This window comes from Gekko japonicus, unplaced genomic scaffold (assembly GCF_001447785.1).
Source record: "Gekko japonicus isolate JY-2015 unplaced genomic scaffold, Gekko_japonicus_V1.1 scaffold28, whole genome shotgun sequence".
Lineage (NCBI taxonomy): Eukaryota > Metazoa > Chordata > Lepidosauria > Squamata > Gekkonidae > Gekko > Gekko japonicus.
Window position 1 is genome coordinate 2193015 of NW_015177010.1, and position 15776 is coordinate 2208790.

A 15776-nucleotide genomic window follows, 5' to 3' on the forward strand; every position below is an offset into this window, starting at 1 on the left:
CCTCACATCTGGAAATCTCCCTTCTGGTCTTTTCTAACTACAAGCATGATTCACACTACCACCACACAATTCCAACTTGAAAGACTAACTAGAAACTACAATAACATCAAAAACTGCTCACAAAAATCTGGCAACATTCATATGCCAATATTAATGCAAACCTTGGACCTCCCAAAACAAAGATATCACACTTTAATAACATGCAGTCTCACTCTTTTTATTAAAGGGACCTGGCAAGAAGTTTAATTTTTATGTGGATCAGTCAGAGAATTTGGTTTCCAATAATTTTGTGTTGTACACCCTTGATGGTGTGAGTCTATCTTTAACAGAGTCAGTCAAGAACCTGGGTGCTTTGTTAGATGGAACTGTAGCCAAGAGCAATTGGTTTCAGCTTCAACAATTATGGAGACTGGTTTCTTATTCAAGTGTAACCTACACACCTATGGTACATTAACCTCAAAGCTAGACTCTTATTATATGCTCTACATGGGCCTCCTCTTGAAGACAACTTGGAAACTTCAGTTAGAGCAAAATGCACTGACTATTATCTGTAGCAAACTATTATTCACATATCACATATCACACCTATTTACAGAATTCTTCATTGACTGCCTTTTTATATCTGAATTCTTAGCTTTAAAGCCCTTCACAGCCTAGGATTTCTCCCAATATAATATCATGCGGCATCCTTGCTCCGTGATTGGCTATACTTTTTGATTTGATCACTACGTGGTCGGTTGTAATCTCATATTAGCCACTTTGAGCCCCACATGGAGGAAAGTCAGGCTAGAAATATGAGTACAAATGTACAGAAGGTATCCACCTATCAATTTCAGCTCTAGACTTGGAATCAAAATGCCCAAAACTGTTTCCACATTTGTTAGATATACCTCACACAGGGCTTATTGATCCATTAACATTCTCACTTGGTGCTGAGAATTGTTTTTAAGTTTGTGCTAACACATTCATACCATTAGTAGAAGCAACATTTGCATGACTTAATTTACATGTTGCACTAATTTGGTTGTGGGGATATGGATTGCATTGCCAGTCATAACATACTCTCATTCTATTCCAGAAAACAACACTGGCACAAGACAATTCAGCGAACATGAGTGACCATGGCTCAGTGGTAAAGCACATGCTTTTAAGATGCAGGTGCAATCTCTGGCATCTTTAAGAGAAGCTTCTCAGACAGCAAATGCTGGGAAAGACCTTTCCAGAAAAAAGCATGCCAGAAAGATCAAACAATAATGACACCAAGTTGGTTTATGAGTTAACACAATATTTTAGATACATATTCCACAGTCCTTCCCCACATGTTCCCAGCTTCTCAAATGCACAAAATTTAAGGAGCACATCAATGTGCTACGTTTTCATCTGGTATTCAAAGGCAACATTTCTGTCAGTACTTACTTGTTACTAGAATAAAGGACAGCCAGTTGATGTACTACATTCATCACCACTTCATAGCACCGTGTCACGAAACAAGACAGTTCCTGAAATGACAAATTTCACACAGATTTATATTAGAGACCATTTGTTCATGAAACAAGAACATTTATCTGTAGATTTAGAAATTAACAGGGCAATATTACATACTTGAAAAATAATGAGCAGTCACCCATGGAGAGGTTAAAATCCTAAATAAAATGTTTATTTAAAGTCTAGTTGTCAGATAGAATTTTGACATTTACCACCATGTGTTAAGTTAATCCAATACAGCCATAGACAAACATGAGGAAAATTTCAGTGTTCTGCTCACATGGGTCCAATCCCAAATACCATCAAGTGCCTTAATGTTACTAGTTTAATGCTTGTAATTATTTAATTACATTGTCTATAAATTTTTAATGATCTCACATCTGTTTAGAACCTCCAGAGACTAATAGCTGGAACTGTGATGTCCCAACAACACAGCCATTAATGGTTATGTTAACAGCTGTACACGAACAGTTATTTACAGTTTATTGAATCTCTAGCAGGAAATTGACTAAATTAGGACTCCACCTAGAGACTGAACGTGCCAACATTTTCTATCGGAAAGTGCTATCCGGAAAGTGCTATCCAGAAAGTGCTATTGGACTCAATAGAAAGATGCAAAAGTAAAGCAGTGAGGAATCTAAGTGAAAAATCTAAGCCATCTGGAAATTCTCCACCCAATGTCTTATGAGACAGCAGACAGTTATCTATGGGATCAAGGATCGCACAATAGACAAAACAGAATAGATCGCATATCTGTCACATGAATACATATCAACTGTGTCAAAAAGAATTCCAGAATATGCTGGGTGCCAGTTCTTCCTAAAACTCCTTTGGATTAATTTTCCCAACCCCATTTTAAAACATTTACATGATCCTGTGTGAGACAGAACAATCCCATGCCACTGAAATTATGCCAGATTTTTTTAAAAAACCACAATTTCTACAAAAAGCTGAGGAAGTTGAGCAACTCAGATCCTTCTTTCATTTAAGAATGAACAAGCAAAAGTCCCCTGGCAATTGTTCCTTGGTAAATCAAACTGTTATTTCTTTGAAGCAGTAAATACTTCAAGTGGAATAGTCCCTTTAAAAATCAGGCCTTCAATGTCTTTGTTTTGTTGAAACAATTGATTTTACTCTGTGTTGGTCAAACGTGTTGAGTCAGTCCTTTGTTTCTGACAGCTTTTGTCCTTGAAGGAAAAGCATCTGCAGGAGGCTAAAAAAAAGGACTGGTTAACTCTTTTTGTGCTCAGAATTCCCCATATCCATCTGCTTCCTCTCTATAAGGGATGATACAGAGAAGTAGTATTGCCCCTTACTCACTTGAAAGGGGTTTTCACGTGCAAAGGCCAAAAAATGTTTAAGTAAACCTTTTCAATGAAGGTAATTCTCCTGTAGCAAGCAACAATTTTAAAATCCATTGCTCAGCTGAAACACATTACCAGCAGCAGTTGCAGAAATACATAAATCTTACACTTTACCTGTAAAAATGAGACAAATCTCCCCATCTGTATTTGGCTATCTCCTTCCACCTTACTGGATTCCAAAGCTTGAAAAGCAAAAAATGAATGAAAATTTTTCTGGTGTTAGAAAATGCACTGTCCCCAGTATTAATCTGAAGATCTCATAACCAGTGTCACGTGACTTTCCATTTAAACATGTCCAATGGATTCCAAGTTAAAAGTTCACTAGAACATATTTTTCAACTTTAATGCTATCTAGTTGCTTGATATTAATCAACTGTATACGCTATCTGCTGAAATCCTTGATTATAACCATGGGATGTATAGCAAAATGCCATTTTTAGATTAGTATTATTATGTTTACACAGAAAATTCAATTCCCCACTCCTCCACATAAAGCCAGCTGGGTGACCTTGGGACAGTCACAGTTCTTTCAGTGCTCTCTCAGCCCATAAAAACAAGTCTGGCTCACCACTAGCATAACAGTAAGAGCTAGAACTTGTACCTGCCAGACAATCTTAGGATCTCATCACTATTCTACACACAATGTCATATGATGATGATGATGATCATCATCATCATCATGCCTCTCATTTGTGTACATCATGAAAAAACACCAATCATATGCTCAAATGACAAAACACACATGGACTTATCACATCTTGTCTGTGCACACAGGATACAGGCAATTCACTAACATGGAAGTGCTATCTATTAAACTTTTCCCATCATGGCCCTGACCTGGATAGGCCAGGCAAGTCCGATCTTGTCAGATCTTGGAAGTTAAGCAGGGCCAACCCTAACAAGTAATTGGAAGGGAGACAATACCAGGGCTGGGATGCAGAGGCAGGCAACCAAGCCTCTCTTAAAATGTCCAAACCCCAGTAGGGGTTGCCAGAAGTCACCATGACTTCCAGGTATGCAAGCAAACACATACACACACAAAGAGAGAGAAACCCACACACACAAAAAACCTTTTCCCATCACTGCAGACCATGAAAGGAGCAAATGCATTTGATAAAAACTCTTCCTAAGCACAAGTTATACAGTCACCCTGAATTTGCCTGCTCTGTTTAAATTGCTTAGTCCACACACAGACCGGAAGAAATCATTAATTTTTTTTAAAGGATGAATCTTGCAGCTGCTACAGCTCTCTCCTTCCTGCCAATGAGACAGAAATATCAAAGGAAGTGCCTTGTTTCAATTTTGGCAACACATCACTATATCTTTCAAAGGGGATTTTAATAAAATGCAGCATAAAATGAAATTCATCTTAAAGTTACTCATTTTTAAAGCAGTGTTGCACTGCCTGTAATGCCCTTTTTTGAATAACAGAGCTAAGAGGATTTTTTCTCCACTGCATGTTGTCAACCAAATAAGAAAGAATTAATATACTGCATTTCTATACCAAATGCTGTCCAAGGATCTCAGATGGCCTCTGCGTCCCTTAAGGCATGAATGAATTAAGTGACAAAAGATTGTTCTGTTCTGAAAACAGTGTGATCTCATTCATCCTACAGATGTGAGAAGGGAGACAGAGACCTGCCCTTTAGCCACAATACTGCCCAGAAGGATTCATTGCAGCAGCTGACATTTTACCACTGAAAGCCAGGGTGGTGTAAGCCTGGGGAGACCCAGGTTCAAACCCTTACTCATCATGAAAAAGTCACTGGGTGACCTTGGGCTACCATTCTCTCTCAGCGTAGCCTACCTCACAAGGAGAAAATAGAGGAAGGATAAAACAGAGGAGGGAAGAAACACACGTGCCATGTATGCAGATTTTAAGTATACAACAAAGTATAGAAACCAATTCTGCCAACTACAAGCTCCCTAGAGGAAAGGCAGGATAAGAACGTAATCAGTAAATAAGAAAACTCAGGCAACAATATTCTTCCCACTGAAGAGTCAGCATCAACCAAGTTCCTTCACCAATTACAATCTTCACACCAACTCTTCTTTCCATTCCTTCCTATAGGAGTGTGAGAACTGTGGCAGTCTATTCCCGGTTTTACTCATTAACAGTTCTAGAGCTGGGGAACAGGCTGCTATTAGAAATCCAAGCTACACCATCTATTTCTGTTTTTCATAGGCTGTGTAAAGAGTCTCTATTTAAAAGGACTTTCAATTTAAATTAATCAGTTGACTGTATTCTTCTTAAAACCTCAACGGAATAACCCTCAAAAATGAAAAAACTGTTCTCAGGGTATATTAAAAAGTTTACGCAGAAGTATTACAAATTTGTCCTTGGTCCAAAAAGCAGTATTCAAAAATACACCCAACCAATGGCTTGTGACTGCTTTTCATGCATTGACTATGCATTGATTATCACTAAGCTTACTTAAAATATAAAAACGCAAGAGTTAAGCATACAGCTTATTTTGTTAAATTTTGTTAAATCAACAGGTTTCAAACTAAAAAAAGATATTCAAAATTGTAAGCGTTCAGTGAAAATGATTTTGCCAACACAATGGCATTTGAATCCTACTCACAATGATATGCATTTAATACCCCTGATACACACAATGCTGCTGAAGCTGTAACAGCAGAAGCCAATCTGTGCACTATGACAGGCACTCTTACAGGCACTCTACAACCAATTAAACACCTCTGCAAAATACTTTAATGTTGTATATGCAAGAGCCAAAGTTTTTTCCAAATATATTACTATGCATAGCATATTATACTTAATTTTAATCTATAAACCAACAATTAACTATACCAGAATTTTCACACATTAGCATAACTAAAGAAGCACTTACCTCCTTCTCCATAAAACAAGAGGCCATTGTAAAATTTCGTTTCTGCCTAGGAAAAAATGCAGAGATTTTTTTCCCCCTTGAATTATAACTCTACAAAGAATTAATGCAGGAAACACACATGGCTATGTATTTAAATTGCAGAATATGAATCTATTACAAAGTCTAGACACCAGTTTTGCCAACTACAAGCCTGTGTTATTAAAAGGTGTTACCTCATATTTTAGTTTCTTGATTTCACAGCAAAGGGCTGCATACACAGTGATGACTTTGTTTAGAACCTGGCAAATCAAACAGAAAAACAGACTCATATATGCACAGCAATAAAAAAATAGAGTTATTTTTCGCATATGTTCAAAAAGATTAAGAAGTGACAATACAGTATTTACCACTTGTTCTGGAATTAAGTATATTAAGTTCTGGAATTAAAAGGAATATATGACACTTGAGAACTTTACCTTGTTTTCCGTCTTTATGAGTTCAAGTAAGGAAGACTGTTCATAAGGCAGAAGCTAAAATTAAGCAAAAACAGGAGCGTATTTAGAAAAGACAGAAAGTCAGATGAATGACTGACTAGACTAAATCATCATATCACAGTAACATTTTTTCCCCAAGCTGACTGTTGCTGGCAGGCAATTTTCTAGGAGATTAATTGTTCTCATATTTTAAAAAAGGACACAAAAAGAAAACACATTTAAGCCATGAAATTTCTTTGAGAAAAAATTCATTCCAAAAACCAAATGCTAAATAAACATTAATAAATAAATGATGGCTATCACATGGGAAAACCTCTGCATGATTTCTCACTAGGCTCATAGCTAGGCATTACTGCTGGAAAGAAGGAATTTTGCTTGCCTTTAGAGGATCCTGTGGATCACTAAAAATGCAGTCTTAGCTAGGGGTATTTTAAAACAATGTTCCTAAGTAGCAAACACAATTATGAGTATTATGTAACAATTTGAAGCTTCAGATGTATAATCCTCATTCACATTAAAGAGGCTCATATTAAAAATGAAGGGGAGAATATGAAGTCATCACATTTCAACAAAAAAGGGAAAACGGGTTCTAATATTTTCACTTCATGCTACACATACAGTAAGGACAAGCTAATGCATGACCCATTTATCCCTCTATGAAGATGAATTCCAGAAAGAATACCATGTTAGATGCTATAAGCAAGGCCTTCTGTACTACTTAGTGAATGACAAATCTTTGATCAAAATAATAATCAAGAGAAGAAAGTCTTTGACCCTAAAGCATGCTCCCCCCACCCCCAGGGAAAGTAAAGGTGGGAACCAGTGTTCCCTCTAAGCTGAGTTAGTGTGAGCCAGCTCACAGTTTTTTAGCCTCCGGCTCACACATTTTTTTCTTAGCAAACTAATTTACGCAGTAGCCAAATGGCTGGCTCACAACTTTAATGCCAGTGGCTCACAGAGTAGAATTTTTGCTCACAGGACTCCACAGCTTAGAGGGAACATTGGTGGGAACATAGTTCATTTGGCTTCTCAAATCCAAGCTTAAACTTCCAATCACATGTTGATTCCTTATTCAGCTTTTACCACACCACACAAGTTTCTCCTAATGACATTTTATGTTTAACCAAGAAGGATCTTCTCAAGGTTAGCTTCTAGTCACTCAGTCAGTTTTTATTCGGTGCATAACCAGCACAATTCAGTTAAAACAGTTTAAAATCTCTAGGGTTCATTCATAAAACATTTATAAACCAATCTGCACTCATATCAGCCTTATCTGAGATGTTTATGCTACATCTGTTTATGATACATACTTTTTCCACAAAAAAAAAAAAGCAGAGAAGCCATGCCAGAGACCTCATATCATACTGTAATCCGGGAATCCAACTGACCCAGCCCCTCCTTCAGATTCTGAGGGGCCACAAAGACCTGTGTGTTCAGAGGGAACGGCCAAAGAAGGAATGCCCAAGGAAAGAAGCTCTAGTTAGTAAGAACATAAGAACATAAGAGACGCCAATGTTGGATCAGGCCAAAGGCCCATCCAGTCCAACACTCTGTGTCACACAGTGGCCAGAAATACCAGTGCCATCAGGAGGTCCAGCAGTGGGGCCAGGACATTAGAAGCCCTCCCACTGTTGACCCCCCCCAAGCACCAAGAAGACAGAGCATCACTTGCCCCAGAGCCCCTAGCTATACCTTGTGGCTAATAGCCACTGATGGACCTCTGCTCCATATGCTTATCTAATTCCCTTTTGAAGCCGTCCATGCTTGTAGCACCCACCACTTCCTGTGGCAGTGAATTCCATGTGTTAATCACTCTTTGGGTGAAGAAGTACTTCCTTTTATCCGTTCTAACCCGACCGCTCTGCAGTTTCATGGAGTGCCCACGAGTTCTTGTATTGTGAGAAAGGGAGAAAAGTACCTCTTTCTTTACCTGCTCTTTCCCATGCATAATCTTATAAACCTCGATCATGTCACCCCTCAGTCGTCTTTTCTCCAAGCTAAAGAGCCCTAAGCGCTTTAACCTTTCCTCATAGGGAAAGTGTTCCAACCCTTTTATCATTCGAGTTGCCCTTTTCTGCACTTTTTCCAAAGCTATAATATCCTTTTTAAGGTGTGGTGCCCAGAACTGCACACAGTATTCCAAATGAGGTCTCACCATTGATTTATATAGGGCCATTATTATATTGGCTGATCTGTTTTCAATACCCTTCCTAATAATCCCCAGCATAGCATTGGCCTTCTTTATTGCAGTCACACACTGTCTCGACATTTTCAGTGAGTTATCCACTACAACTCCAAGATCTCTCTCTTGCTCAGTCTCTGCCAGTTCAGACCCCATCAATGTGTATTTATATTTAGGATTTTTGGCTCCAATGTGCATCACCTTGCACTTGGCCACATTGAACCCCATTTGCCATGTTGACGCCCACTCGCCCATCCTTGACAGATCCCCTTGGAGTGCCTCACAATCCTCACTGGTTTTCACCACCCTGAACAACTTTGTATCATCCGCAAATTTAGCCACTTCACTGCTTATTCCCATCTCCAAATCATTAATGAACAAGTTAAAAAGCAGTAATTTTACAATGCTATGTGTCTTTAAATTATAAAAGAAACAATATTACTGCAATGTACTCTACAGGAAGCTATCCTTGAAAAGTGTTTGGAAACCCCAGCTGCTGCCAAATGCTACAGACAGGATGTTGACTGGAATGGGTCATAAGGACCATATCATACTCTTGGTCCATCTACACTGGCTTCCGATCTGCACAATTCGAGGTGCCGGTGTTGACTTTTAAAGCCCTACACTGCTTCGGATCATCATATCTGAAAGATTGCCTACTCTGTTATGAATCTACCTGATCACTATGATCATCTTTCGAGGCCCTTCTTCCAGTGCCCCTGCCCTGGGAGAGGACCTTCTCAGTCATGACGCTTAAAGTTTGGTACTCTCTGCTCTAACAGATTCATCTGTCCCCTTCTGTTGTCATCTTTTGCCAGCAGGTTAAGACCTTTTTGTTTTGCCTGCTGTTCCCTCAGTGACCCCTCCTTCCTGACCTGTTTAACTGTTCTTTTTATGCATGTGTATTTTAACTTGGTTTTAATTGTTCAAATGATGTGTTTTTGTTTGTTTTTAAATGATTTTAAGATGTGTTTTTTATGTATGCTTTTAATCTTTTAACCATCTTGGTGGCCCTGATGAGGGCTAGAAGTCCGGGCATAAGTTTTGTAAAGAACTAAAAAATAAATAAACATTTAAACTGATCTGACCTTGAGAAGAACAATACACATGTCATAAAGAAACAAAAATAAATGTAAGGATCGGAACATCATAAGGGCCAATTCACCAGATAAATACAATGCCAGCTCATCCCTACCTCTTACCAAATGTTTGCTCTAGATTGTGCAAGTTTCTTCTGAAAGCTACACAGTGCTAGATTTTTGGACTAAAACCTTGTGCACAGTTGCACAGAAGTCCTATTCCTATCAGTGGCATTTACATGTAAGCTACTGTATGAAGCACTAAATCCCTTCTCCAAAGACCTTTAGCATTCAACAGACTCCCACATGTATATTAGTAACTCAACAGAATTACGTGTAAAAAAATATGAACATTAAACACAAGCATACGTTTAATTCAATGGGATCAAGATTAAAGTCCCAAACATCTCCCACAGAGTCATCCAGCGCATCTTCAATTCTCTTCAGTTGAGAAGTGTATGCCTCAAGGAATTTCCCATAATTCTTCAACTGCACTTCAGCATGGATTTCTAAAAATAAACAGTATTATTTTCATTATAGCAAGATTACTGGTACAACAACCACATTTTTGATAATGTAAAAGGTCTTGATTACTTTGTTGCTCTGTACCTCTGTTCATTTTTTTTTACAAAGAAAATTTTATTCTTACAAAGGAAAATGATCTATACTTTACAATGCTGTATATATGCAAATTCATCTCCCAACAATTGACCTATTGGTACAAAATAGAACATAGCTAATCAATTGGAGCTTAAACTTTTCCACATATTCCATAGCTTTTTAAACAAGACAAAATACAGCATATTATAAAATCTTTCAGATGGTAAAATATCATGGTCGATAAACAGTCACCATTTCTATACTTTCCTGTTGTCTTGACTAATACACAGTGGAAACTTTACATGACCCACTCTCTCTACTGAAGTATTTTAATGTACTTTTGTCAAACCCAAACTACTTTTGATCATATCAAACTGAAAGTTACAAGTGAAACATTCAGAAGCCCTCCCTGTCATGTAAGCAGAATTTATAACTCATACAGGAAATTTTCAGCCTTCTAAAAACACAACTTGTCACTAAAATTAGTCTCCTTTCTATAAGTAATATAAAACTAATGATTACAAAGAGATTCTGTGGGAAACCAAGAAAAGTCTAAAGGAGTTTGAATTCTTCAGTTTAGAAGACGAAGGAGAGACACAAAACAGGTTATTTTATCAATTGAGGGTCACTCAATAAAACTGATTAGCAGTAGATTCAAAACAGACAAAAGTAAATATGTCTTCCTGGAGATAAGTCACAGAATTTGTTGATGACCACTAATGCAGGTAATTTTAAAAGGTGAGTAGATTAATTTATGTGCGATGGATCTATACCAAATCCACCTATTTGGAGGCAACATACCTCTGAATTCCAGGCACTATAGGGCAAATATTGAGTGAGAGTTCTTGCTGTCACTCTCTGCCTTTGGTTTTTGCTAGCCCCTGCTGAAAAGAAGATGATGGACTAGATTGACCCTTATAATAATCCAGCAGGATTCTTATTTCCCATTACTAAACATCTATAACTGCAAATTACTTTGAAAGCTTCTGTTTTAACCAGCTTGACACAGACTGCTTTCATTTTACACTGGGTAGGAACTGTACCCAGTTAGGCAATCTGCAAGGTGATTTGAAAAGAACACATTGCCCAATCGCTATTTTCTAAGTTTCACACATTTCTGCTATTGCTACATCATAACCATATTATTATTAGCTATTATTAGCATTAGCTTGAATTTACAGAACTGAATTTGGGGAAGAGATGCATTACTTTAAATTTCCCTGCTACACATGTCAAAATGAGAAGACATGCAGAGCATTAAGATGAAAAAGTTAACCTGCTCTCTCAAGAACTAACGATATAGATCACTACTGTGCAAAATTTAGTTCATGGGGTTTTTTAGTATATTTTTGCATTTGGGCGTGTGTGTGTGTGTGTGCATGCCCATGCCTGGAAGTCATGGCAACCTCTGGTGACTCCTACTGGGGCACAGAGGACATTCAGAGAAGTGGATTGATAGCCTGCCTCTGGCCTCCCGGGCCTGGTATTCTCTGAAGGTCTCCCAACCAAATACTTGCCATGGTCGGCCCTGCTTAGCTTCCGAGATCTGACAAGATCAGGCTTGCCTGGGCTATCCAGGTTAGGGCAGTTCATGAAATATTTTGAATAATCATTGTGTAAACTATTTCACAATGTTTGTGTTTTCAAACAGTGGAATATGCACATGCACTCTGTTTAAATGTGTGGAATGCCTCCAAGAACAGTTTAGGTAAGGATTAATATTTGATACAATGAAGCCATTACCACAGGAAGTTAAGTTTTAAATGGTCATGAAAGCATAAGCGGAAGAGATTGTCCCATGTCAATTTCTCCAAACCAAGAAGCAAAGAGAGAAACCTACATACCACACAATTAAATTATTCCAATGTGACAAGTTAGCTAGCTAAAAGTGGGAAGAGCTACAATTAAACCTAACTGTATCTAAAGCAAACTACTTGCTTTACAAGAGAGAAGAAATGTTGGTACTTCGTAGAAAAATAAAACAATTAAGAGAAGGAAATGCATTGTTCTAAGAAGAATAAAGAATCTCAGTTGAAACAAATGCATATAGGAAGCCCAAGGGGAAGGAAAGTATTAACAGAAAAAATGCTTGAGAGAAAGGAAGGATGGAAGACCAATATGGAGGGAGGGGAGGTATTTAGTGGCACTGTGCTCTGTTCCAACACTGTCACAGCCAGATGATGAAGAAGAGATTGGATTTATACCCCACCCTTTGCTACCTGAGAGTCTCAAAGTGGTTCACAATCTCCTTTCCCTTCCCCTCCCCATAACAGACACCCTATGAGGTAGGTGGGGCTGAGAGAGCTCTCTCCAGAACTGCCCCTGAGAGAACAGCTCTGAAAGAACTTATGAATAACCCAAGGTCACACCAGCAGCTGCACGTGGAGGAGTGGGGAATCAAACCTGATTCTCCCAGATTAGAGTCCGTGTTCCTAACCACTACACCAAACTGGACCTGTGGCGCAAGAACAGGTGGTTTTCTTATGGAACATTCAAATAAGATCTATTTGAATCCAAATGACATCTTTTATTCCTAAATTTGTGGCACATATTCAAGATCCCACTTTTTCATTCTGTACTCATCTGGACTAGCCACCACTTCCCTGCTGCCACAGTCACCATCATCAAGAACAGATCTGAACCCCACTCCCCCTGCAAAAATGCAGTGAAAGGCTGAGGGAGATCTATCATTACTGAACATTGCTGTGAGCAAAAGAGTAGATAAAGCGTACCTAGTGACCAGTGTTCCCTCTAAGCTGAGTTAGTCTGAGCTAGCTCACCATTTTTTAGCCTCCGGCTCACACATTTTTGTCCTTGCTCAGGAAGGGATGGCTCCAGAGCAGACTGATTTATGCCGCAGCCAAATCGATCGCTCACAACTTTAAGGCCAGCAGCTCACAAAGTAGAATTTTTGCTCACGGGACTCCACAGCTTAGAGGGAACATTGCTAGTGACACCTGCAGTCTTGCATACGGGTATGCATTAAGTGGCAGATGTTTTCCTTCCAGATTAAATCAGAACTACCACCACTCTCTTGTTCCATACTCACAACTAATATAAAGGATCAAAATGTCCACTCTATTCATAGGAAATGTAGCAGAAATTCTGTATTTTAAAACTTTTAACCCCTGACAATCATGGAGGCTGCAGAATAATGGTTAAAGGAATGGTTTTTTAACCATCCTTTCCATTACCCAGTTATGAGGGAAGCAACAACTCTTAACTCACATTGCCACATCTGATTACGGAACCAAAGAAACAATAGTTATCCCAAATAAATTAATCCAGGAAAAGATGCAATGATTTAGAAGATATTATACAAAAAAACAACCTTGAGAGAATTACGAACATATTAGTTATTGCCCAGATCAAACTAGGTATTGCACACCATCTAACTCCATTCATTTGGGAAAACTGGAACATGGCAGAAAGAGTAAAATTGATAAATTATTTGACAGTTCAAAACAGGGGCCATCTTTGCTAACTAATAGAATCTGTGGAAAAGAGTAAGAGTCCAGTAGCAACTTAAAGACTAACAAAATCTGTGGTAGGGTATGCGCTATCCTGAGTCACTGCTCACTTCTTTGCATACAACTAGAATGTGAGTCCATCTCTCCTATGTACTGAAAAGTGGAGTGACTTTCCAATATGTAGGACAGATGGACTCACTTTCTAGCTGTATCTGAAGACGTGAGCAGTGAACTCATGAAAGCTCATCCCCTGCCACAAATTTTGTTAGTCTTTAAGGTGCTACTGGACTCTAACTCTTTTCTACTGCTACAGACAGACTAACATGGCTACCCATCTTCATCTATCTTAACAGAATCTATTCATAAGACATTTCTATTGTGCTTTTCTCCTGTACCACCATAAATCATGAGGAAGTCTTGGATCTGCTTATTTTGTTTCCTCTTACACTTCCCTCAATTTTAAGCTAACCCTACTTTACCTATGGAACAACAGTTCAGAACAGTTCTCACTCTGAGTGAACCGACTGCTCTGTTGACTTGATTTTAAACCAGCCTCTCTTTGCGACATCTTCCTCCACTTTGCTGTTGTTAACATAAATGTACCACTCTTACAGTTGTGCATTTCGTGCATCTGATGAAGCCAATCTCCGACTCACAAGCAGGTTACACTGTAATAAATTAGTTTTGCTGCTACAAACAGGTCAACCCATATGAAAGTGTCTTGTAGCTAGTATCAGCAACAAAGTTGCCAAAAGACACTACAATAGCAACTACCACTTTAGAATCTGTCTAAGGATAATTTCGTATAGACAACCATGTTAGTCTGTAGCAGCAGGCAAAACAAAACAGAAGACCAGTGGTACTCTAAAGACTAACAAAATTTATTATTACAGGGACGCTGTAGTAAATTAGCCTTCACAGTGCCACTAGACTCCTGTTTTATTCCATTTCAGGAAGAGAATTCTTGTCAAGCTTCCAGGACAAGAATGTGTGGATGGATTTGTTGCACATCTTTTAATTGTACATATTTTAAAAGGGGGGGGGGGGAGCCGGCAAAGGAGATGGGATATGATAAAGCACCCTTGTGTTTCCATTTTGTACACTTTTTTCAAATGACAAAATAGTAGAAATGAACTCTGTGGTTGTGGAAACCAGGCTGGATTTTCCGGACACATTAAAGCCTCTCTGCGCTTAAGTGCCCTTTTTAAAAATGCTCTTTAAAAAAAAAAAAAAAGTAAAGTTTTGATTGTATTGAATTCTGTTAGTATTTTCCCTTTAAAAAATAAAGTGTATAATCTACTAAAGGGGGGGGGGAGAGAAGCACCCTTTTTACCCTTCAGCCACCTTGACCGAAAGAATGGCTGAAGAGTGCCGAGGGACGGCAACAGCCCTGTGGCCCTCCGACACCCCCCCCCCCCCGGCTACGTGGAGAGGCGAAAGGCTATAGGGGGTGGTGGGAGAGAGAGGGAGAGAAGGTATTGGGAGGAAGGACCGAGTCAGGCGGTCCCATTGCACAGGACAGGGGCGGGCTAAGCGACTCCCCGCAAGTGTCAGACTCAACGAACCAACAACCCCCCCCATCTGAGTTCCCTGAGAGAAGGACACGCCCTCCCCGCCTCGTTCTTTTCCCGCTCTTACTCTGAGAACCGTCGTCGACGCGATCGAACTCCCAGTCCGGGGAGAGGGTCTCCAGCGCCATGACAGACCCGAACCCGGCAGCGACAGCAGGAGCAGCAATTGCTGCCCCTCGCCTGGCAGACACGAGACTTCCTGCCACGCCCGCGAGGCACGCTGGGAAATGTAGTCCCTTGATCTGGTCGGAGCGGAATCGGGAAGCAGCGGTGATCGGGCGGCAAGCGAAGGGTGAAGGGACGCTCAACAGCGGCCCCCTCCGGGCAAGGCGATAATAACAGAATCTGAGGTAAATAAAAGCGTAGCCGGCGGTGTCGTTAAGGTCACATATGTGGTGCAACTTTAGACTGGTTTAATCGTCGTGACATTTCGGCCGTCACCCTCCATGATCGCTGGTGGGAATTGTATCCGATGATGGGGCAATCTGTCAGAGTCTGAGCACCTTCGGAGAAAATAGGGTTCTGGGAAAGCTAAAAATAAACACTGGTTTGGTTTATATTCCATCTCTCTAAATTTATTCAAAGTGGTTTCCAGTAAAACACATATATTTGCACATCAGTATATTTTGAATATCTGTATTTATTAGGTCTAGATTTGTGTCCAACACAAATATTTTGCTCCTCAAGGCAAATATAT

The 15776-nt window shown here is 39.4% G+C and overlaps 1 protein-coding gene across 1 annotated transcript in view; it reads right to left on the reverse strand.

Moving 5' to 3' along the window:
• The window catches only part of KIAA1033 (KIAA1033 ortholog), a 51960-nt gene extending 36753 nt beyond the window's left edge, over positions 1 to 15207 (reverse strand). The window contains exons 1-7 of the mRNA XM_015427560.1: positions 15147 to 15207; positions 9808 to 9947; positions 6160 to 6213; positions 5917 to 5982; positions 5705 to 5750; positions 2964 to 3031; positions 1417 to 1499 (exon numbers count right to left, since the gene is read on the reverse strand). Coding sequence (XP_015283046.1) covers positions 1417 to 1499; positions 2964 to 3031; positions 5705 to 5750; positions 5917 to 5982; positions 6160 to 6213; positions 9808 to 9947; positions 15147 to 15207 — 518 coding nt within the window. The remainder of the gene's footprint in view (positions 1 to 1416; positions 1500 to 2963; positions 3032 to 5704; positions 5751 to 5916; positions 5983 to 6159; positions 6214 to 9807; positions 9948 to 15146) is intronic.
• Between the last annotated feature and the right edge of the window lie 569 nt (positions 15208 to 15776).